The sequence below is a fragment of the Trifolium pratense genome, linkage group LG1 (assembly GCF_020283565.1).
Source record: "Trifolium pratense cultivar HEN17-A07 linkage group LG1, ARS_RC_1.1, whole genome shotgun sequence".
NCBI classification, from domain to species: domain Eukaryota; kingdom Viridiplantae; phylum Streptophyta; class Magnoliopsida; order Fabales; family Fabaceae; genus Trifolium; species Trifolium pratense.
Window position 1 is genome coordinate 40,641,855 of NC_060059.1, and position 25,430 is coordinate 40,667,284.

Genomic DNA, 25,430 nt, shown 5'->3' on the forward strand with positions numbered 1-25,430 from the left:
GAAGGACCGTTTTTATAGCCAATTTTTACGGACTTCAAATGCTTATGTGCTGGAATGGAATTTATTTATTTATTTTCTCGTGAGTTGTAGTACAACCGTTTGTTTTATTTAGGCTCTTACGGTGTGTCTCTTCGTAGGCTGGGGCTACTTATTTTAAGACAAAAAATTACAATTTATTGAAAATTTATACTCTTTCCACAGGCATATTAAGAAAAGCATACCGTAATTAATGTGGATTTTTTAGATATTATACTAGTAATTACTAAATTGTTGTCGGTGGTTGATTTGCGTATTTATGGTTATACTTGAAAAAGTAATAATAAATGTGTCAAAAGAATTTGAAAATTAGATTATACTCCCTCCATTTCGTGTTATAAGCAAAAAAAATCATTTTTTCTTATTCCAAATTATAAGCAAACGTTACTTACTTTTATCATTTTCAAGATTTATTTTTACTTACGGTAAAAAAAAAGATTTACTTTTACTTATTCTGATGAAATTTAATACAAATTGTATTTAATTTATCATCTCTCTTCTATTCTCCATAATCAATAATCAATAAAAATTCTTTTTATATCTTCCTATGAAACTTATTTCAAGAAACACGCAAAAAGTCATATTTCAAATTATCATATTTTACTTTTCTTAATAAGTGTCAAAACTTTTTTTTTTCTTATAATATGGGACAGAGGTAGTATTTATTGACAAATTTATCTTTAAAATTGTGCTTATATTTAGGGACGAAGAGAGTATATATATCCGGACAAAACTTACATGCATTGCTTTATGTGCATTTTTTGTTCCACTCACAAAGTGGTGGTTATTTGTGTTTTTTAATTTTAAAAAAATAAATGAAAACTGTTTTTAAATTTGAAAATATGAGTTAGAACTTAGACCATCTCCAATGGTGTAGTACCTATTAGGTACTCATGGTACTTATTAGGTACTACCATTGGAGCACAAAACATTTTAGTACCTAATAGGTACCACTTCTAATATAAGAACTCTCTCTCTCTTCTTTTTATGGGACCCACTTTATTAATATATTCAAAAAAATTTAATTTGGCAATATTATTTTAAATTAAATTTCAAATTTTAATGATGTGGAGTTATTGATGGGACCCATTTTAGAACTTTTTAAGAAATGCTCCATTGGAGGGGTTGAGTACCTATTAGGTACTATTATTAAAAAAATAATAAATTGATGATGTGTCTATGTGGGATCATTTAAGTACTCAAAAATGGAGTGCTCCATTGTGGATGCTCTTAGAAGTCTTCATTAGATGCAAAAATAGGTGTTGATGTTGAATAATATATAAGTGAAAGAGTTAATATATCTAATAGTATATCCTACTATAAATGCATACTTGAGAATGGGTGAGATTTAAGAAGTTGTCTTTTCCGATGCAAATAATCAAGGAAGTTAATGAATGGTTAAAAGTGGAGTCTACGTGTCTGAACCAACAGTTGCATGAAGAGTTGAAAAGATATTAATCAATGATATGATGTCACCGTTTTTTAAGTTATGTTGAGAAGTTCAAAGGACCGACAATTAATGTGTTTCTTTAGGTAGGAAAAACGGTGTTTGAGAAGTGTTTGAATGAGTGAAGATTCCTAACTAATTATCTCTATTAAAGGATAAAATTGTAAAAATAATGTTAATTTTCAACAAATGAGTGAGATGCCAAATACCGCCCTGAAATTTCAAGATTCGTCAAATATCCTTCTGAAATTTGGAAACAGACAAATACCTAATGAAATTGTAAAACGTCAATCAAATTGCTCTCTGCTCCGTTTACTCCGTCTATTTTAAAGAGGAAAAGATGGATGAGACAATAATTGATAAAGAGTACAATGTTAACAACAGACAAATTTATAAAATGATCATGTTAACCGATGCTCCTGAGGCACTGGTTAAGGGAACCAAGAAAAAAAATATTTGAATTGAAAAAAAAAAACTTTTTAAACTTTCAATTAGTTGATTACACAAGTTCCAAATCATATAACTATATTTGCATCCTAAACAATGTCCCGAAATACTTTTTAGCATTTTTCTTTATAAAATAACCTAACGCAGTACTCTTGGTCTGTAAATTTTCTTTTTCAATAACTTTTGTCCACATCTGAAAGATTCACTTGTGAATAAGGAATCACGATTTTTTTTTTGCAGGTAAAGAATCGCAATTTTTTTATAAGAAAAATTAGAATCGCCGTTTTTGAATCTAAAAAAATAGAATCGCCGTTTCAATGTTACTACTCCATGAGTCAAACTCCTCTGCCGCCACGTCATTGATACAGTGATGCGATCTCGTTTATTGTGCTTGTTTGTATCAAAACATTTATTTAATCCTCGAGATTTTCAATTTCAACATTAATAATGTCCTTAATTGGTCCTACCTTAATCTAGCCTTAAAGTATCATTAATTAATTTTCACCAATAACAAAGTATCATTAATTAATATTCTCGGTGACATTTTATATATAAGCAAAAATCTATTTTCTAAATTCATTATATATTTAATAAATCTGGGATATACAATGTATCTAAAAAATAGATTTTTACTTATAAAATATCACCGAGGGAGTCCTAAAAAGATTTTTTTTCTGACGGAAAAGACAATAGAGCCGACATGTTCAATTTGAACTTTTCCTCATCATTTTTGTTTAAAGTATCTTAAAACAATACTCCAATAATTTAATTAAAACAATTTACTGTAATTAAGATACTTTAATTAAAGAAGGATCTAGCAAACTCCAACTATACTCCCTCCCCCGTCCTTTGTTTATAAGTAAAATTGTTTTATTTAATACATATTAAGATTTTTTTTATTTTTACTAAATTATCTATTACATTTGCATCGAGACTATATGGTAATGCAAAAAGTAGAACAATTAACGATGATATTTTTAGAAAAATAACATTAAATAAAGTTGCATTTATTATTTGAGGTCAAATTTTATTGTTAATTTTTACTTATAAATAAGGTTGGAGAAAATAAAAACTAAGGTAAATACTCTTAGCCAAACACAATAATAAATAAGGCCTATTGACCATCATCCCTTCATCATAATTTATTTTTTTTATATTTAGAAAATGAAAGTAGAAAAGATCTAGCCCTATTGACCATCATATGTTTGATGACTTCACGTCATTACTATGTTTTAACCACATTTTAGGGCATTTCTAGATAGCATTTAGTATGTTTTTATGCAAGAATAAAGAGGAAAAGAATCATGACAAGAATGCTCGGAACACAAGGATTTGAGGCCAAAAAGTGAAGGAATAGAAGTGTACTGCGCCTAGACCAAGGAAGCATCACGCGCCGCGCCCAGAAGCTGCTAGAAGTGTCTGTAGATTCTGCCAAGCTGGCGCGCCGCGCAGAAACGATGCTGGAATTGCCTGAAGATTCTGTCAGTATGCGCGGCGCGCAGACGGGCTGGCGCGGGGCGCCGGTACGCAGATTACACCATATATATACTTTTTCTGTTCAGAATTAGGGTTGGACAGTTTTGACGGCGACAGAGGCACTTTTGAGATCAAGATCAGAGCACGAATTTCTTCATTGTTCTTCATTGTAATGAATTCTTTCACTCTAATTATTGTTGTTTCTATGATTATGAGTAACTAAACTCTATGATTGGATCCTAGGGGATTCTAGTTATTATTGTCTTGAACCATGAATTTCATATGATGTTTTAATATAATTACGAAGTTAGTTTCATTATTTTATCTCTTGTTCTTAATGCTTTATACAACGTCGCGAATTGTTTGATGATTATAATTGTTTGTTTACTAAGACATTAGAAACGAATTGATTGACCTAGAGATAATTGTACAATTAACTTATTCTTTAGACATATAGGTTTGTTAATTGTGAATTCAAGGATTAAAGGGAAACAAACCTCAATTGATTATAGGTCATCCTAAGACATTAGGGATTGATAATCAATTGAGAGGACTATGTACCAAGACATTGGACATAGTTATTTATTTTAATCGAATCATGGAACTAAGTTTGTAATTTGTTAATACGCATGAGATATCCGAGACAATAGTGATCAGATGAACCGAAAAGATCCAATCGCCTTCGCATCTTGAAAGAAAACCTTATTTTCTTGTCATTTACTTTCTCAAGTCTGAAATCTGAACACTTCCCCCTATTTTATTTTATTGCAAATTACTTTTATATGATCCAATTTACTCGTATTTGATTCGGAACAATCCCTGTGGATACGATAATTATATACTTACTTTGATACTTCATCAATGTTCAACATGGGATCTAGCAAAACCCAACAATATACACAAGTGATAAAATGATAGATCTAAGATTCGATTCCGTGTTTTTTTTTTAACATCAGTATTTGGTCTATTGAACCATGTATTTTGGTTCGGAGGTCAATTTTGGTATCAAGTGGTTTCAGTCCTCTTCCAATCACAGTTGCGGGGATCGAACTGTGATTCTCCCTACCAAGTCTAGCGATAATTACCACTGAACCAACCAACGACCGATTGAGAGAGACATTCTGTGTTTAAATTCTACTAAACATATGTGAATAACTTAATAAATAAGTGTTTTGTCAAAAAAAAAAACTTAATAAATAAGTGTAATTTGAACTCTAAAATTTTGCCTATTTTAAATTGGGATATTATTCCTCATAGCAACTTTAATTCTTTCGTAATAAAAATAATTAAACACTAGAAAAGATTTTTTAATCACCTACTTTTTCATTTTAAAATAATTCTTTCGAGAATATAAATTTTTCATTTTAAAATATTTTTTAATCACCTACTTTTTTTGATGAATTTTTAATCACGTACTTATTTAGCATATTTGTTGCAATTTCAATTTTGACATAGGTTGTTTTTTTTCAATAGATTTCGACATAGTTTTTTTATCTTTCATACGATGATATTTTGCTCAAAAAATAATTATTTATCATCCAAATTATAAAAATAACAGAAAATCAAGAGCTCGCTTTCAAATTGGGATGACAATTTTTGCGAGTCTGATAATTACTGCTAGAAATTTTGTTTTTAGGGACCAATTTAAAGACCAAAATATTTTGGTCGCATTAGAGATCGAATTAGCGACCAATATATTAAACTTTACCGCAAAAAAAATTGAAACTAATTTTGTCGCTAATTTCATCACAACAGATATCCGTGACCATAGTTTTTGTTACTGATTTAAGTTGGTCTCTAAATCAGTCTCTAAAATTTGATGTTAGAGTGCTAAATTTTGTTATTTTTAATTTATTTTAAATTTTGTTTGACATGGCTGTTTTTCCTCTAGTGCTGGTAAATATGTTAATTTCTAATGTACCGATCCGATACATTATATAATTAAATTAATAGGTAAATGAGTATTAGAAAAACAATTTCCTTATCAATAAAAAAATTATATTAACTAAATATTATTCATCAAAACTTTCAAAAATATAAAATTTGATATTTTTTTAATTTTAATTCATCATAATAGTTGATATTGAATTTTTTTTCTTAAAAATATTAGAAAAGTTATTGTAATACTTATAAACGATGAAATTGTGTTTTTTCTTTTGATATTATTATTTTTAAAATACAATAATCTGCTAATAGTTTCTTAATTCATAAAAATAATTGTTAATTTATTAATTTACTGATTTAATGTATCAGTACATTCAAATTATTCAAATGTCCCGTGGAAACTCCCATAAAATAATTGTCTTGCCGACTGTAATATAGTACTGGTGTAATAAGAGCATGCAACAGTTAGTCACTAAAGTTAAACAACAGATGCATGAATCTGCGGAATACTATTGTTAATTGTATTCCATGGTTGAGGGAAAAGCTTATACATGTGGAGCCAAAAAAAATAAAGAGAAAAAGAGTGAGTGTGGCTTGTTAACCATATTAAAAAAATGGTGAAGGTGGCTCTCTTTCTAGCAGGCTCCTTAAACCAAGGGACCTGGCGGCTAACAATTTGCAAATTTTCAATGGTTCCAAGACTTTCAACTTTCAATACCATCTCACTACCATTACCATCTTTTTTCTTATTATAATAAAAATTTCATCTCACAACCAATACTGGGTGCCCAGAACCATGATTTTGACATTTATTTTTGGCTTATATAAGAAAGTGAGAAGTTTATAATAAAGAGATGTTAAAAAGTGTTTTTAAGACAATGATTTAGGGAAAAAAAATGATAATATAATTTTAAAAGTACATATTGTATTTAATATTTTAAAATTTTAAAAAAATAGTATTTTTTATTTAAAATTTCTGTTTTTATTTCCATTTTTATTATTTTAATCATTGTAGTTTTAGAGGTACTATTTAATATGGCCCTTTATAATAAAGTTCACATAATAAAAAACTATAGAAATATTAAAATATAATAATTGAGCAACAAAATCAGCTATAAGAAATGAAGGAAGATATAAATAATATTGTGAGAAAATTAGAAAAAGATGTCAAAAAGTAGTCCCCATGCATCTTATGTTTTCTTTTCAAAATAGTGAGAAAGAATCCTGGTGAGTCCCACATCATGTTTTCTATTTTCTTTTGGAGATTACTTATTTCTTTGGATTTGAATTCTTTACAATTAAAAATTATATATTCATTTGTATTTAGTTTCTTTTAGTACCACCTACTATATTATTTTTCTTCATTCTTTCTTTTAGTATTTTTACACTAAAAGCAAATGAACATAGATTTTTTAATGTAGATAATTCAAATCCCATTTATTTAAATGATAAAAGAAAGTAGAAGGAACAAAAAAGAATGTTGAAGGAATGAATTTGAATAGAAAGTGTTATGATTTTGATTGAAAAATCACACCAATAATTACTTTGATTTGAGCAAAATTGAGGGCATCCAAAACCAAAAGAACAAAATACAGAAAAATAAAGAAGAAGAAGAAGAAGAAGAAGAAGAAGAAGAAGAAGAAGAATACAAAAAATATTGTTTAGTCTATTCGGATAAATAATTACCTAATAATTAGCCTTCAATCTAATTATATTATTTTTCCAAACCTTTACAAGACTCAATAATTTTAAAGATGGATCCAAAGATCCTTTGTCCGATCCTAAATTATACCAAGAGAATCTCTCTCTAAAATTCATCTTCAAACAAAGAGGTATTAGAAGTACACTCCGCCAGAATCCAACAATGTATAAAGTAAAACAAGAAAACAAACAGAAAAATAAAACTACAAAGAAACAATGAGCTAACACGCCACCAACAAACTTGAACCCTTCAAAAGCACCACAACAAAAAGAATAATATTTATCAGGAAGAGAGAGACAATGATCAACAATAGGTAAGACAAATCAACAAGAGGGCCTCCAATCTCCCGAACCCATCAAGAACTAACACGACACTCAAACAAACTCTACCGATTCTAGCATAAAGTAGAGTGAATATCCTACCCGTAAAAAAAGCGGGGAGAGTACTCATAATTTTTACCTCACTCTTATTTTTATATGTATATAACTATTTCCATTTATAAAATAATATATGCGTTAAAAATAAGAACAAGCATATTTTAAAACAAAACAAAATCTAACCCAAAACCGGTGCATGAAGAACGGGTTCATCCCTCATGTATCGATACATGTGAGCCTCCGATCTTCCATGCATCGGTTCATCCAGCATATGTGTATCGGATCATTTTGAAAAGAAGAGAACAATATATAGCCTCGGACGAGGTGAAATACCAATTACTGGATATAGGTGTTTAATGTCACCCAAACATTTATCTTGCTATTAATTAACTAATTAGTATATTTTAGATTTAGATATATAGCTAGTGATGAAAAATAAGTATTGTAATTGGTTGCAATTGATAACTGATGAAAGCCAATGCTTTTGAGATAAGATATGTTTGCAAGCATTAGCCACAAAAATATAGTTATGATGAAAACAACAAAAGGACACTAGCTTATCAAAGAAAAAACACAAAAATAAAAAGCACCAACTAAGTTATGCTTACTCTTTATTAGCCTGTAATTTGAGGATATGAAAGGAACGTACAACCATGAAAGGTACGTAGACCACTTTGATCCTAGCTTTTGGGACAAACCAATAAGTCATGACACGTCAGTAATATCAATATCTCATTATAAAACAACTTCATGGGGTTTATGGTGTTTCTAATGAGATCCTTGCAAAATTTATACGTAGATAATAATTGGAGCTCAATATTTTCATATACGTATTCTTGAAAATTTACTACATTTTCTACAATTTTGATAGTACTTTAAAAGTGTTGTTTGGGAAAAACTTTATTTGGCTAGTAAATACTTGATATTTAAGTTCTCTATTGTGGCTCACCTCTATTTCCTTCCAACCTACTCAGTGCCCAAGTTGTATAAAATTGCAATGTCAAAATTTTCAATTGCCAGGATTCCAATGAATTTTGACATAGAGAAATTTTTATGAGAGAATCATTTTTGACTTTGTAAAAAATACAAGTCACAAATTTTGATACAATGCGGATTACACAATACACAAAGAAAACATGTTCAACTTTAACAACAAGAAATAGAAGGAGTTAGATTTGAGAGTTGCAAATACAATTAACGTGTTTTGCTAAGAATTAAAAATGTGAATGGCATGTCATATGCCAAGGAGTTTTGGGATATCAAGCAAACCTGGATCGCATCTTAAATTATTTGCTTGGTTCCACTTTTAGAGGAGCTAAATTTTTTTTATTTTTTTTGTGTGTAATAGAATTGTTTCCTTGATCATTTCATTATGCCATAATCAGTATATGTACAACCATATTGAGTCAGTGTTGACTCATCAAAATAATTTCCTAATCAATATAAATTAATATGGCATCTCCTAATATAATGATACAAATAATGATACAATAATGATACAATAACAGTTTTATATTCTAATACACTCCCGTAGTTGAAACTGGAGGTTGACGAATGTTGAGACTATCTCGGAAATCATCAAATAACTGCAGCGGAAGGCCCTTTGTGAAAATGTCAGCTATTTGATAACGAGACGGAACATGTAGAACACGTACTTGACCTTTAGCAACCTTTTCACGAACAAAATGGATATCCATTTCAATATGTTTGGTGCGTTGATGTTGAATAGGATTTCCTGACAAGTAGACAGTACTGACGTTGTCACAGTAGACAATAGTAGCTTTTGTTACCGGACACTGGAGTTCTAAAAGTAAGTTTCGAAGCCAACATGATTCAGCAACAACATTAGCAACTCCACGGTACTCTGCTTCAGCACTAGAACGGGATAAGGTTGGTTGTCGTTTTGCAGACCAAGAGACCAAATTATCCCCAAGATAAACACAGTACCCGGATGTGGATCTTCTAGTATCTGGACACCCTCCCCAGTCAGCATCAGTATATGTGGTGAGTGTATCAACTAGGGAAGGAGAGATATGTAGGCCGTGGGTAATTGTACCCTTAAGGTACCTAATAATCCGCTTCAAGGCAGTCATGTGTTGTGTTCGTGGATCATGCATGAATAAACACACTTGTTGTACGGCATAAGCTATATCAGGCCTTGTGAAAGTTAAATATTGCAATGCACCTGCAAGACTTCGATATTCAGAGGGATCGTGATATGGATTACCTGAGATTCCACTAAGTTTTGCTTTGGTGTCCACTGGTGTGGAAACTGGTTTGCAAGATGACATGGCAGCTCTCTCAATAATCTCTTCAGCGTATTTATGTTGAGATAGAAATATTCCACCTGAATGTCTAATAACAGATATAATAATGATACAATAACGGTTTTATATTCTAATATGTTTGATTCCTTTAGGGTTGAATTCATTTTGTGTTTATAATTAATTCTACTTAAGTTAGAAATTGTAGTTTATCATTCTATAATTAGTTTTAACATTCAAATCTATTAGTTGAACTCACTTTTACATGGCTTTGTTCATACATAAATTATTTTATCTTCAACTCAATTTTGCTAAGTACTTAACCAAACATATGTTACATGCCTACATGCATCTATACAAATATATATAGCGTGTGTTTGGTTCTGCGGCGGAGAGAATTGATTTTGGCATAATTGATTCTGTAAAATTGATTCTGGCCAAAATTGATTTTAAGCTGAAGTGGTTTATGTTTGGATATATTCATGAAAAAGTGAGTTGAACAAAAAATTTGAGTGTAAAAATCAATTCTAGAATCAGAAGCTACGATTTCTAGCTTCAAGTAGAATCAATTCTGGAGGCAGAATCAATTCTACTTTTGAGAAACCAAACAAGTCAGAATCAATTCTACACGTCCAGAATCAATTCTGGATGCTCCAGAATTGAAACCAAACATACACATAGTGGTGTACTACTACTACACAAACACTATAACACGAATTACATGATGAGACCAAAAGTCATATAAAATGAAGGGGGTTTGGGTACATGCAGCTGTATTTTGAATATTGATAGAAAGTGGAAAGAGTAAGCAAAAAAGATGCAGATTCCATCACAAAAATAGGTTTAGCTAGGCTTAGTACTTCCCACGTTAGAAGCTGCTGGACCAAGCAAAGGGCCACTTGCATGAGAAGAGAAACTGCTCGTCGTGAAAGCAATGGCTGCATGTGCTTTGCTCATGTCGCATCAACACGCGCATTGTTGTTACTTTTGTAGTAGAAAATAAATTTTAACCAATGAGTATTTATTTGTTATTTTTACAATCTTATGTAAACTTTATTTTTATTTTATCAAATAGGATTATCTTAGAGGCTATTTCTTACTCCGTCTCTTGTCTTTTATACTTTGGTGAGTGCTAGGTTGCCTTCCCATGTAGGTGTGCTAGTTGCCTTCTGCTGATGTGGCACCACTTAAAATTAACCATGTGGACTTATTAACTATTTTATGCATTAAGTTTTGTTTTACATATTTAAGCTTATAATTTTTGTTATTTGTATAATCTCCCCACTTTCAATTAATAATTAATAGTATCTCATATTTTTAAATAAAACTAAATCTTTTGTCAAAAAAAAATTAAATCTATTTATCTTTGAAAGAAAAACGAAAATCTCTTCAATAATATGAAATTAGGATTCTTCTTCTGCAATTAGGGTTCTTGTTCTTCATTGGATCCCAAAAATGCATCTACTGGATCTCATCTCAGTTCAATCAATACACCAATACATTTACACTGTTTCTCAACACCCCACGCGAATTTCCCAAACCCAAATCCTTCCCGTTCTTCACGAATCCCTTTGACATAATCGAAGAAGATATCATCGTCTTCCCGGTCATCGACGACGACATTTACCATCACCATCGTTTTTCTCTTCACAATCACCCCTTCTTTCTCAGTTCCAATATTCTCCAATACGCAGAAGCCAAAACCCCCAATTTTTTTCATTGACAAAAATCAGAAACGATACACATATCCTATCTGATTATTCAGCTGAAGCTGGGACTAGTGCAAGTGAGAATTTTGATAGTGTTGTTGTTGATTATGTTGATCATAGAGAAGGAGGGTATTCTCCTAAGATAGAGATTGATCCGGTTCTCGGGGTTGCGAGGCCGAACCGGGATGATGAGACTGAACTAGATTTTGCGTCCAAGCATGGAGTTAGAAGGAGTGAGAAAGATAGGTTTTTGAGGTCAAACTATGCCTTGAATGGGATAGTAGGGAACCAAAATCAGAGGAGCAAAAATGGGGTTGAACCTGTTTTGGATTATGGTGATAAAAAAATTGATTTAAGAGGGAATGGTGATACTAATGGAGTGGTGAATACTTGGACTTGGAGTCGCTGCGGTTGCTCCAATGCCAGAGAAAAAGAAGGAAGAGGAAGGTGTAAATAAAGGAGATGTTAAGGTGAATCTGTATGCAGAAGGGGAGGAGCCTGTTGATAAAGAATGGCAGAGACCATCTGGAATGAAGTATGGACTCACAGAAAATCCTGGTCTTGGTTAGTTTAAATTGATTTTACCTGTTTCTCACATTTAACTTGCAAAGCTAGTTTTGGATAGTTATCAAAATAGTATGGTTGGTTTAACTTGTATTTGTATGACAAAATTGATGTCTTAACCTTTGACGCACTTACATAGACACAAACACTGAACTCAACATTGACACTTACTCGTCGACAGAGGTAATAATTTGAGAAAATGGATAATTAAATGGAACTGCATGTATTAGTGTCAGTTCGGTGTCACACAAATAGATGTTAACCTTTATGTTCTGCATGTATCAGTGTCAGTTCGGTGTCACGCAAATAGATGTTAACCGAGACTGTTCTGATATTGACGCATATTTGCAACTTGTCCTGCAAATTGCTACCACCAGAGAAGAAAAAAGTTGTGTTGTGGTAATCTGGTAATGCTGAACGTAACTCACTCACTGATACATTTGAAGTAAAACATTGTAATAGTTGAGAAATTCATTCTACTTGTAATTCTCTAATAATAGTATATCACATGAAATGCTCTTGAGTTCATCAATAAGTGTCTTGATTTTGCAATTTCTTTATCAGTTTGAGAATTCATACAATTAGGCGTTCGTACCCTCTGGCCAATAAAGTTGGTTTCTTATATAGGCATCGTGAAGAATTACATGATAAGTACATCAATGGATGCAACTAACGAATGAAACATCGAGAGTTTAAGTGATGCATGCCATATCATGATGATTTTTTAAAAAATCATGTCTCAGATTGTAAAATCAAACATTATGATCTGTGCATGAGTTTTTGGCCTGCTTTTGATCCTTTTTTGGTGCATGTGTTTTTAATTTGAAGTCTCTCATCTTTTTCAGTATATCTGTATGAGAAACGGCACTAATTTCTAATGAATTTCTCTTTTAAATCATATAGAGTATGGTTAAATCTGTAATTTTATCCAAATTATGCAGGATACAATATCTTGTTATGGCTGTGGTTTGACATTGCCATGCAAAACCATGAAGAAGGTTAAGGATTCAAGCTGTGCTCCTCAGTATTATTGTAAATCTTGTGCAAAGGTTCAGCGAATGACTCATTTAAGATGTCTTTAGTTTCTTGACTAAATATATCTATTGCTGATATTTAATTAACACTCATGGTTCTGATCCTACAGTTACTTAAATCGAAACAATATTGTGGCATTTGCAAAAAGATTTGGCACCATTCAGATGCTGGTGATTGGGTTAGATTTTACTTCTCAATTTGGTGTCTGCTTGATTTAATTTATGCTTATTTCACATAGAATCAAAATTTTGAGATCTTATGGGGATGGACACTTTGAGTCAGGTATGCTGTGATGGTTGTAATGTTTGGGTGCATGCTGAGTGTGACAAAATTTCTAGCAAACTTTTGAAGGTATCATATTATGGTTAACATGGTCCTACATCTCTCTTTTCACTATTCTTTTGCTTGTTTGATGTCCCTGGTCTAAAATATTATGTAAGATGACTAACTGGTTACTTGATGCAGGATCTGGAAAATATAGATTACTATTGCCCAGATTGCAAGGGAAAGTCGGATTGTAAATTATCAGCATCACAAACATACAAATCAATAAAGTATGTAGTAATTATCTATTGCTTCCTTTTCCCATACATCCAACTTGTTTGTAGAGGCATTCAGCATTTGACTTTATTCTTTGAATCTTATGATATTTTTTTTGGGGTCAGATCAGTAGGGAACAACCAAAAACCTGTGTTACCTGAAAAGCTAGCTGTGTCATCTACATTTAATAATTTCTCTGGTCTTGCCATTTTTGCTGTATTATTACATTATATCAAATTCTTCAGGAAAGTAGTAACTTATGGATCCAGCAAAATAATTCTACAGTGAGAAATAGGCAATTTTTCATTCTTATCACGATTAGCTTGACTCTATCATGTACTAACCGATCTATGCATGCAATCACTTTATCCCATTTTTTACATAGTTATGGAGAATTCACTTATATGTCATGCAAATATGTTTTGGGGGTATATTGAAGAGCTTATTTAAAGCTTATTTGTACTTATTTTATGATATAAGAACTTATATTAGTGTTTGGATGAACTTATTTTATGTGTCTTTATGCAACCAGGTGGACCTATTGAAGAATAAATTTGGATACGATGAAGCTATTAACTACAAAGAAGAGCAAGACCTTGATGCAGCATTGAAAAGGTTAGTTTATAACAATTTTGCAGTGGACATATTTTAGTTCAATATGTTTGTTGACGTAAAAAGTATAGTTACTGTGTTTGTAGTAACACGAAATCCACTAGTAACCGGGGGTATATCTATTTATGTAAATCAGGCACTTTCCAGAAGGCATTGACATTTACTTTGAGAATGTTGGAGGCAAGACACTTGATGCTGTACTACTGAATATGAAAATCCACGGTCGCATACCTGTGTGTGGAATGATTTCACAGTATAATCTTACGCAACATGAAGGTGTCACAAATTTGGCGCATCTCATATATAAATGGATCCGTATGCAAGGTTTTGTAGTAGTTGATTACTATCACCTATATGCAAAATTCTTGGAGTTTGTCTTGCCTCATATCAGAGAAGGGAAGGTTGTGTATGTGGAAGACATAGCTGAGGGACTTGATAAAGGCCCTGCAGCATTGGTCGGCATCTTTAAGGGTCAGAATGTTGGCAAACAAGTGCTTGTTATTGCTCGTGAATGAATGGCTGATGCTTTCATTTGATTTATTTTTTGTGTTGAATAACAAGCCCTCTTTGTATGGCCTTCTTCATAATCTTTCTCTACTGTAGTGTTGTTTTTAATTCTGTATTTCAGTGACATCTTATGATAATTAAAGCTATTATATGCTTCTTTGTTACTTCTAGCAGTATAATTTAAGTCAGTTTTCTTCGTTACTTCATATAGTCTCACTGTTAATAATAATAACTTCAGAAAAGCTAACACAAAAATAACAGAAAAGTTAAAGCTCCACAATGACTGATAAAGCTCCTCAATGGCTGATTTAATAACATTCATAAAAATAAGTGACCATATTTGGCTAATAGCAATATAATATCAACTAAAAATCCACACAAAAAAATACCAATAACTTAAATTGTGGTGCAAATATTCAATAATGTCATTATAGAATCTCCAACTAAAATCCATCAAAAAACGTTTACGAACTAAGAAATAACATCATTACAGAATCTCCAACTAAAATCCACCAAAAAAAGCGTTTACGAACTAAGGAATAACATCATTATAGAATCGGCATGAATTACAAATAGTTTCAATTCTTCTCCTCCGGATCATTTTCTTTCACAAAAGCTTGCTTGTGTTCCAAAGATTTTGTTAGCATCAAATCTCTATTTTTGTTGAAAGGATGAAGTGTCAGTTGTAGAGCAATTTTCAGTCTTGATCCTTCATCCACCTATCAACATAATTTTACACAAGTCATTAGTGAAAATTTCACACAATGCAATCAAATTTAAAATTTTATTGTTTTATGTAAAATTTCTCTTTGGATTGCAGGTTAGATTGTTTGTCACTATAAAGTAAACACAAAGTTATAAGAACTTCTTCCATTAATTTGCAATAAGTAAAAAAAGTTCTAAAATTAAACAAGTACCTTTCTGAGATCAAATTTACAAAGGGAATTTCCTTATCTTCAGTGTCCAAATCTTCTCTAACTTCTTTTTTAGTAGACAGTGGAGATGTAATGGATATAGAACCATTCTCATCTTCTTTTCGTTTTCGTTTGCCATTGTTCTCCATTCTGAAGGTGTGGTGTGGTGCTTCTGATTCATTTGCCATTGCTTTATAAGGTGAATAGATGAAGGTGTGGTGATTCTTAAGGTGTGGTGTGGTGCTTCATATTCCTTTGGATTGCAACAGAAGTTGGCATCGGTTGGGTATTGTGCAAATGCATTGGAAACATAAGTTAAGCAGAACTAAGGAATAATGATGCTGTTTAGGGGCTAAAGTCTATTCATTTTATTTTTTTTGGTTGAAGGAAACATAAAAGTCTATTCATATTCCATATTAACGTTAAAAACAAATTTTAAAAATTAAATTAAATCAATTTTAAATACATCGGCTAACTAATGTATCTGAACTATATTATAGACTAGATACATTTTGTTACTCGATGCATCTAAAAAATTAATTTTTCTATAAAATTAAGGATCTAGTCATGTTAAATTATAGTAAAACCAGATTTTTACTAAATTCAATACGAGAGTTTGGTCGAATCGGATACCTAATCATGTCAGATTATAAGTCAGAGTTTTTTTTTTTTTGAAAACTTGGTATCCGGCCTTAGGACCGACTAATCCAAGGGGACCAATCCCACCGCCCACTTGTGGGGGCCCCATTTAAAGCTATAGTTTTTTTTGCTCTGTATGGACTTAGCCCACCGAAATTGGCACCAGTGAGAATCGAACCTGAGACCTTGAGAGGAGCATACTCCAAGGGCCCAAGCCAACACCACTCGACCAACCCCAAGTGGGTTGATTATAAGTCAGAGTTATAGACGGATATGATCGAAACAAGAGCATTCAAATTAGAAGTTAGCATGTGAGACATACTATTGAACTATATTTTTAATAAAGTCAATATGAGAGAGTTTGGTCGAATCAGATACCTAATCATGTCAAATTATAAGTCAGAGTTATCGACAGATATGATCGAAACAGGAGCATTCAAATTATAAGCCAGAATGTGAAACATACTATTGAACTAGATTTTTAATAAAGTCAATATGAGAGAGTTTGGTCGAATGGGATACCTAATCATGTCAGATTATAAGTCAGAGTTATAGACAGATATGATCGAAACAGGAGCATTCAAATTAGAAGTCAGCATGTGAGACATACTATTGAACTATATTTTTAATAAAGTCAATATGAGAGAGTTTGGTCGAATCGGATACCTAATCATGTCAGATTATAAGTCAGAGTTATAGACAGATATGATCGAAACAGAAGCATTCAAATTAGAAGCTAGAATGTGAAACATACTATTGAACTAGATTTTTAATAAAGTCAATATGAGAGAGTTTGGTCGAATCGGATACCTAATCATGTCAGATTATAAGTTAGAGGTATAGACAGATATGATCGAAACAGGAGCATTCAAATTAGAAGCCAGAATGTGAGACATACTATTGAACTAGATTTTTAATAAAGTCAATATGAGAGAGTTTGGTCGAATCGGATACCTAATCATGTCAGATTATAAGTCAGAGTTATAGACAGATATGATCGAAACAGGAGCATTCAAATTAGAAGTCAGCATGTGAGACATACTATTGAACTATATTTTTAATAAAGCCAATTTGCCCCTTGGTGTATAGCAGGACAAGTGACTATGCAAATTTGCTGATGTGGCTTGTATACTTCGAAAAAATTATTTATATTTATTTTTTTAATTCCACATCTGATAATATATTTTTTCAAAAAAAAAAAATTAATTTTTTTTCCTACAAAATTAAAAAAACGATTTTTTTTCCAAAATAAAAAAATCCTACAAAAGAAATAAAAAATTTTTTTCCTACAAAATAAAAAAAAAACGAATTTTCTTATTTATTTTTTTTCAAAAATAAAAAAATCCTACAAATCAAATTTTTTTCCTACAAAATTTTAAAAAAATTTCCTACAAATAAATTTTTTCCGTACAAAATTATTATTTTTTTCCTAAAATAAAAAAACAAATTTTCTTATTTTGCTCCCAAATAAATCTTGGGGAAAAAAATATAAGAACATTGGTTTTTTGATTTATAATTGGTCTGACATACAAATATTGCAAATTGAATATATAGCTCAGTTGGCACATCTTTGAAGCTGTTCCTTATTCTTAGGGAAAGGGTTGTTGTTCGAATCATGCAACTAGCAAAAGTGGTTGCTTTTTTGTTATTTTTGTCTTTTTTTTAAAATTGTTTTGGCATGACTTTTACAGGTCTAACTAAAACATGTTTTGGGAGCAAACGATACAATTCATGTCTAACTAGTGAACGCAGCTTAGAAATTTATTATATTGTGCACTATTATTATTATTATTATTGTGCTCTAATTTAATATAAAAAATCACATTTTTTGTTTTTTTAACTGCAAATGATTTTATTAAGCACTCTATTATGTACAAGAAGTACATAACAGACGAGGGGAATTACAAAAAGCACTCTATTATTTTTTCAACCATATTATAATTCCATCTGAAAAGCATTCCAAATTGTCTAAAGAAAAGACTCCATCTTGTGGATCTAGTTCTGATATCTGCTTTTGTCCTAGCTTTATCTTGCAGCACTTTGATAGCAATTGTGTTGAGATGGAGAAGGCTGAAGAAAGGGGTTCGCCCAACGTCACAGACAGAAATTAAACCCTTTGATCTAAGTTCAGCTGAAACTAAGTTATGTAGTTCATCAAGTCATGAGTTTCAATAAGCTTTCTGAGAGCCCACATGGAAAATCATATATCTATTTACATGTAGTCATCACTCATCAAAGCACTCTTCTTCAAAGAGCATAGTTTGTTCATTCAACAGGGAAATTGTAGGCAATTATGCAGATTTTACTTAATCTTCTTTCCGAGATAATATTTGAAAAGTTACAATAAGAGAGCTTAGAATTCAAACTTAACCACATAAAACATGTATAAGTCATTATTTGCTACAACTTAATTAAGCATTATAATGCCTTTTGGTACAAAAAATCAGCCAACAATAATCATCATTTGGAGGTAGAATTGCTGCAATTTTTTTACAACAATTTGCAGGTATCCAACTGTCAAATAAACTCCAATTCCACTTACCATTACCATCCACCAGATCATGCACTGTCATTCGTTGTAAATGGACAGGAATAATGACATTCTGATCCAAAAACAAACCTTCCTCTATCCATGCTTCACTCCAAGCATCTATACTTCTCTCATCTCCTATACACCAGAAACTACATTTATCTAGCATAGGCTTTAAACCATCTAGCGCTTTACACAAACTGGAGTGTGTAACTCTACTAGTACTAGTGTTGCTGCCCATTGTGGTCTCACTTCCATATTTTCCACGTAAAACCTTACACCAAAGTTCATCACTACCATTTTGAACTTTCCATCCAAGTTTAAGCAAGCAAGCCTTGTTCATAACATCAAGTTTTCTTAGGCCTAAACCTCCCATCCATTTAGGGACTGTAATACGATCCCAACTTATAGCATGAAATCTCCTCTTTTGATCTGTATCACCCCATATAAACCGACGTTGCATCTTATGAATTTCCTCCAAACAAGCTTTTGCATAGTTTTGTAGCCACTAGCCATGTATGTTCTTTCGTCCTGTATTTATTATTTGCAGGGGCCTTATTGATACTAAATTTGTAAGTTTTAATAGCATATTGAAAACCTAACTAAAACACAGTCATTGGTAAAATCTATATACTTATCTACCTTAATGCTTTTCAACAAAACCAGCTATTGCTTATAAGAAAAAAAAAAAAAACCAGCTATTAACATTGATATGGCTGAGAGAACCAATCCAATTTCAATTCTTTGAAGGTATGAACTTTTTTTTTTTTGAAACAACAATAATTTTATTAGATAAACTTCAACAAAACACAAGGAGTGTTTGAAAAAGCAAGGATACAATCCACTATAAAAGTGGTAACCGAACAAGCACAAAACAAGGCACTCACAGTGCAAAATTCGGGAACAAAACAAAGGCAAGAGTTGGGTTTTGTTACAAGCACAAAACTAACCTAAAACTAAAACTAGGTATCAGAAGATAACAATTAAAATCACACAGACAGCTCCCTTAATTAACTATCAAGGTGATTAAACCGTCCCAGAGCAGAACATGAACATGTTAAATGTTGGATAAGCACCAGATAAAAGTTTCAACAAGAAATAAACACAATGTTTCAACAAATAATACCAAAACTTTAGATTTCACGACATGCAATTTTTTATAGAATGAGAGTTCCTCGTGCGATTATAAACGACTGAGTTTGTATGCAATACACAATGACTGAGTTAACAAAGAAATCAAAGCTAACCTCAATTACCCACGGTGCAAAATTCGGTAACAAATCAAAGCACCAAACACAAACAAAACTAACCTAAAACTAAAGGAAGTGAAAAACCCAAAAAATCAAGAGATAGAGTAACTTACTTGTAAATGTTGTGGTAGAGATAGAAAGATTGGTTGATTTGTGTAGGATGCTAATTCGATGAACACAAGTTTGATTCAAGTTTGATTCGTAAGATGATGAAGTGAAATTCAACTTGTACGAAACAAGAAAATGGGTATGGAGAAGAAGAATAGGAAACAAAGAAAAACCAGAGAAAGAAGATGAAGCGTGTTCTCTGTTCTCTAGGTGATAGAAACAATTTTTTTTTTGTGAAAAGAAAAAAAAAAGTGACACTAACAATTTTCTTGAAAAGATTGAGAGTCATTAATGCAATGTGGTCAATTGTGAAAATAATAAAAGTTTATAAACCAAATATGTAAATTAAAAAGAGAAATAAATAATACAGCTGGCTAATTTTAATTGGATCCACATCAGGTGTGCTCTTTACACACCTCTTTGTGAAGGTAACCAAGAAAAAACCTTATACTTTTAGTTTTGTTCCAAATCTTTAATTTGTTTAAGAAATTAATGGACAATTAGTGATACTTTACAATTTGTATTCTTACCAAAACCAAATCATTAATTAAATATATTTTCTCTTTTTTAATAAAGTAAGGGTAAAAATAATTTAACTTATCATTTTTTATCATTTCTTAATTTTCGTGCAAAACTCCAAAAAGATTAATATTTTGGGACGGAGGGAATATAGTTTATTTTAGAAAAAAATTATTTTTTTAAGAAATAATTAATTTTAAAAATATTGCATCTATTTGTTATAAATTTTTTCTTAAAAAAAATAGAATCTAAATTATAATGAGAAGCTGCTAAGAGTAGCTTCTCAAATAATAAATTTTTTAGATAAAAGAGTAAACAAGTGTTAAAAGCCTAAAAGTTATGTAATTAAAATGATTACTTTTACATAACATAATGTATCCAAATAAATTAAAAATTATTTTATTAAAAAAAACTATTTTCATTATAATAAACAAACACAAAATTGTCCCTGTGAAATTAGCTCAGTTGGTTGAGACATTGCACATAAAATGCAATAACAGGGATCGAGGTTCGAACCCCGTTACTTACACTATTTAACCTTAAAAATTGAAATTAAAGTCACTAGCTTATTTGAAAAAAAAACACAAAATTAATTGTACTTTTCTTTAAAAAAATTAAAAAATTAATTCTAAATTTTGGTTTAGAATTTTTGTGATTAAATTAGAGATAGAGAATCTTTTGTGAGATACTTGACCTTACTTTCTCGCCCACCACTAAGAAAAAACATTTTGTTTTCATGTGTTCCAAAGGATTCGTATCACGTGCTTTGTGTCTTTCACTCTGTCTCTCTCCATGTAATTTCTTTTTCCACGCCTAACCCCTCTTGCATCTTCCTTTTCTATTTTAGACTTTTTTTTTTGTACTTTTTCTATAACTAAAACAAATATTTTTATTTCTTCTCAATTTTATTCAAAAAGATTCTTTTATAAATGTTATTGTTTCTGTCAAACTTGTTTGTCAGAGTCCTTCAACAACATCAAGTTGGTGTAGATTCATTCATGTTTCTCCCGATGTGCTCCCAAACAAAGGGAAAATATATGCCAAGACAATAACTTTGTTTTAGGTACAATAGTGTTAGAAGTTCACATTGACTAAAGATATGGTAAAAATAACATTTATAATTGTGGTGCAAATCTCAACTCTCAAGCTAGTTTTTGTGATTGAGTATAAATCTCTCAAATTTTAATATGGTATCAGAGCTTATCCTAGATCCATTTGTTGTTTGCATGGAGGTATGTTAGAAGTCTCACATTGGCTAGAGATATGGTAAAGATAACTTTTATAAGTGTAGTGCAAACCTCAACTCTTAAACTAGCTTTTGTGGTTGAATATAGACCTCTCAAATTCTAATAAATAGAGTGAATGAGATACCAAGTTAAGAGAATGAGAGTAAAAAAAGAAAGAGATGATTCAATTTAAAAGTTAAGGGACACACAATTTGACATTAACATCATACCCTAATTTTATATGTACAAATTTTACTATGTCTTTGGTTCTGTGGGGGAAACGCATAGAGATGGACATATCAGTACATGTCTATGCAGTAAAGAGAAAAGTAGTACTCCTTTCAATTTTTATTTCAAGAGAAAATTTACATTTTAAGTTTATTTATTTTATAATATAGATGAAATATACTCTTTCCGGTCCTTATTATAAGAGAAGTTGTTCTTTTTAGATTCATTGTAAAACTAATGTATCTTAACAATATTATAATCTAGATACATTAGTGAATGCACCTAAAAAATAGTTCTTTTTTATAATAAAAATTAAAAGGAATATTTTTTTATTGATTTCACAACATCATTTTTAAACAAAAACAAAATGGTTAAAATTATTTTTTTTACTACCAACTGATCTATGTTAAGGTACATAAATTTCTTTATTTGTGTGGTTCTTTTCTTAGGGGGCGTTTGTTTCAGAGATTATAAATATATTCCTAGGAATCTTAAGATGGAAATAATAATTCTCATGTTTGTTACAATGGAAATAAAAATTGTTCCTGGGAAATAATTATACCCGGGAAATCATTTTTGTCTATGGTTCCTTGCTTTCTAATCCCCCCTAATTGAGGTGGGAAACTTTTATTCCCAAGTAATTTGAGCGGTTAGTGTAAAAATAGTGGGAACCCCCACTAACTTACACATGATATCATCTTTTAAAAAAATATAACTGTCAAAATATATATTAAAAATAAAATATATTAATTATTTTTAAGAATGTAAAATAAAGATTCCTGGTAACTAACAATTCTACCCAAACACCTTTTAAGAAAATTTATTCCTGAGATAAATATTCCTAGAAAACTTATTCCTGGATTTAATTTTTTGGAAAATGCTAAATAGTGCCCCCGGGGCACTGTTTAAGGAAGCAAATATAGTAATATGACATTGAACTTTGTGCAGTCAACGTCTCGAAAGTCTAAAAAGTATTATTTTCAATTTAAAAATTTTCTTTTTTGGTTTCCTTAACCCGTGCCCCGGGACACCAGTTAGCATAACCCTAATTTTTTATACCGTGAAACAAACGCCCCCTTAAATTTTGTTGGAAATGTGTGGCTCGTGTTTAGATTTCATTTGGGGGTGTCGGGGGGACGAGCTGACAGGTTAACCAATAATAAATTGTCTGGACTCTGGACGCATGGTCCATAGCTTCTCCGTATAGAGGGTCCAATGTCAGTATATTTTTTATTCAACCAATTTTACTTTAGGCCATGATATTTTGTTTTTCATTTTATATTCTCTTGTATATTAAATCACTATCCATTTGTTTAGTTTACCGATGGTTTCCAAAAAAATAATTTATGGTTAAATATGTTTTTGATTTTTATAATTTTATAGAATTTTTATTTTAGTCTTTGAAGATTTTTTTTATACTTTTTAGTTCCTGAAGTTTTTTCCGCCAATGTTTTTAATCCATATTTTTCATTCACTCGTGTATACTTTCACATTTTTGAATAATTTTTGATATTCATGTTTATAATATTATAAGAGCATTTTCGATAAAAAAAAAATAGAATTTTTTAACCTAAAATGAATTATATATGAATTTTTCATTTTATAATGAAAATTATGGACTAAAAACATTGACAGAAAAACTTCAGGGACTAAAAAATGTGGGAAAAAAACTTTATAGATTAAAATGAAAATTCTGAAAAACTATAGGAACCAAAAACATATTTAACCCAATAATTTATTAAAATCACTATTCTTTTGTTTTAATTTAATAAATGAGGATAGCACGTGATTTACATGAGCCATTGAAGTATTGTGTCGTGGTGATTTTTATTTTTTTTTAAGAAACCAAAGAATAACATTAAAGTAGACATAATATATGCCTTAAAATAAATTACAAAGAGTAGAATCCAAACCGGATCACAAGACAAAACAATATACAAACTCAAAGAAAGAAGTAAGATTATAGGATCTATCAGAAATATCTAGTTATGCCACAAAACAACTTGAATTTTGAAGAAAAAGAATACAACAATTTCTTCGCACCAAGATCAAAAGCATGAAAGATAAAAAATCCCCTGAGACCTACCCCCCCTTCTCATTACACTAAAATACACCTAATATACCGAGACACGCAGCTGGATTTGACAACCACCGATAACAGTCAAAACTAATGTCTTCCTTCCAGACTTTAAGCCACCACCAAAAGGCCATTTTAATACTCTCCACCTAATGATCCTTAGACAATTCCTTCATCTTGGAGGACTTGAAGGGTTATGAGTCCGCTTTTTGCTCACTTTATTTGATGATGTTCTTGTTATTTTCCTCTTATATTTTTGTATCTCTTTTATTGGGTTTTTAGTACTTCTTGTACTCCCCCCTCTTTGAATATGTTGTAACCCAAATTTCTATTTTTTATTAATATATATTTTGTCATTAAAAAAAAACTTACATACACCTAATATTAAAAAGTGAGGACTTCAGACTCCAGCACATTAAATGTCTCGATTATTTTTTATCATTTGATTTGTATTTATTGAAATGGAGTGATTATTCTAATTGTTTGCTTTTAGCGAGAGGTATCTAAATTCTATACTAATATAGTAAAACTACTATAAAACTTTTTAAATTTACGTTTTAATTTACGTTTATAAGAATTTGTATATTGAGCTAAAAAGAATAGAAGAGTTTAATTTATTTAAAAAACTAACACAATCTAAACAATTAACCCGTTAGAGGGAAAGGACCCAAATATCAACTTGCAAATAATCTAGAGCCGTCTTAGTTTATTTTATTTGGTATTAACTATTTGGTTATCGGGAGAAGAATGTTTCGGTAATCCAAAATTTGATTGTGGGATAAGTAAAGTCTGATCAATAATTATTTATATCAGGAATCGAACTCGAATTCTCTCAAATGATTTATATTAAAAGAAGTTCATTAACCACTTAATCTCAATGTCTTTGGTTATTAAGTCGTCTTAGTTTAACAATAATAAAATAGTATTTGCATGATATGTTGAAATAACTACGTGTTCTCTTTGTGTTATTTAAAAATGGAAATTTTTCTTAAAAAAAACATGGAAAATGATGTAGAACTAAAACTTCTTTCTCTTCCAAGTTGATATTTCTGTCATTATAATATGATGATTATTTGATTAGGTGGAAGGACAAATTTATTTAGTTAAGATACCAAATCTTATTTTCAATTAGGTCAAATTGATTCATTGGTTCTTTGCATAAAGTCTCATTCGCACACACCCGTGACCAGTTCCAAATAGTTGGATATTTTTCTCTTTAATGAGAACCAAATAGTCAATTTTTTTTTCTTTTTTTTTTTCTTAATAAAATGATACTATATTTTAGTCTTAAATATGAAAAAACTTGCTTAACAAAAAGTAAAAAATTTATGCATTAGAT

General features: G+C 30.8%; 2 protein-coding genes and 1 long non-coding RNA gene across 5 annotated transcripts; 2 read left to right on the forward strand and 1 right to left on the reverse strand.

Moving 5' to 3' along the window:
* Positions 1 to 10,982: 10,982 nt before the first annotated feature.
* On the forward strand, positions 10,983 to 14,287 carry LOC123897530 (histone-lysine N-methyltransferase ATX3-like). 3 transcript variants are annotated; one of them, XR_006805054.1, is made up of 7 exons: positions 10,983 to 11,906; positions 12,848 to 12,955; positions 13,051 to 13,119; positions 13,224 to 13,292; positions 13,407 to 13,495; positions 14,014 to 14,096; positions 14,230 to 14,287. XR_006805054.1 is itself a non-coding variant. In XM_045948211.1 (6 exons), exons 1-6 carry the CDS (start codon positions 11,880 to 11,882, stop codon positions 13,767 to 13,769), a joined length of 525 nt encoding a protein of 174 aa, XP_045804167.1. In that variant the 5' UTR covers positions 10,983 to 11,879; the 3' UTR covers positions 13,770 to 14,007. The 3 variants fall into 3 exon arrangements, 2 of the variants coding, with proteins under 2 accessions (XP_045804167.1, XP_045804177.1); XM_045948211.1 differs by lacking the exons at positions 14,014 to 14,096; positions 14,230 to 14,287 and adding an exon at positions 13,607 to 14,007; XM_045948221.1 differs by lacking the exons at positions 14,014 to 14,096; positions 14,230 to 14,287 and adding an exon at positions 13,607 to 14,007 and having other exon boundaries at positions 10,983 to 11,877.
* A 15-nt stretch (positions 14,288 to 14,302) lies between these two features.
* On the forward strand, positions 14,303 to 14,608 carry LOC123894148 (NADPH-dependent oxidoreductase 2-alkenal reductase-like). The gene has a single exon (XM_045944055.1). The coding sequence runs from the start codon at positions 14,303 to 14,305 to the stop codon at positions 14,606 to 14,608; it is 306 nt and encodes a 101-aa protein (XP_045800011.1).
* Positions 14,609 to 15,044: 436 nt separating this feature from the next.
* Positions 15,045 to 15,906, reverse strand: LOC123897545. The gene is made up of 2 exons (XR_006805056.1): positions 15,518 to 15,906; positions 15,045 to 15,319 (listed from the first exon to the last, which is right to left on the reverse strand). It is a non-coding gene; the product is annotated as an uncharacterized LOC123897545 (long non-coding RNA).
* Positions 15,907 to 25,430: the final 9,524 nt, after the last annotated feature.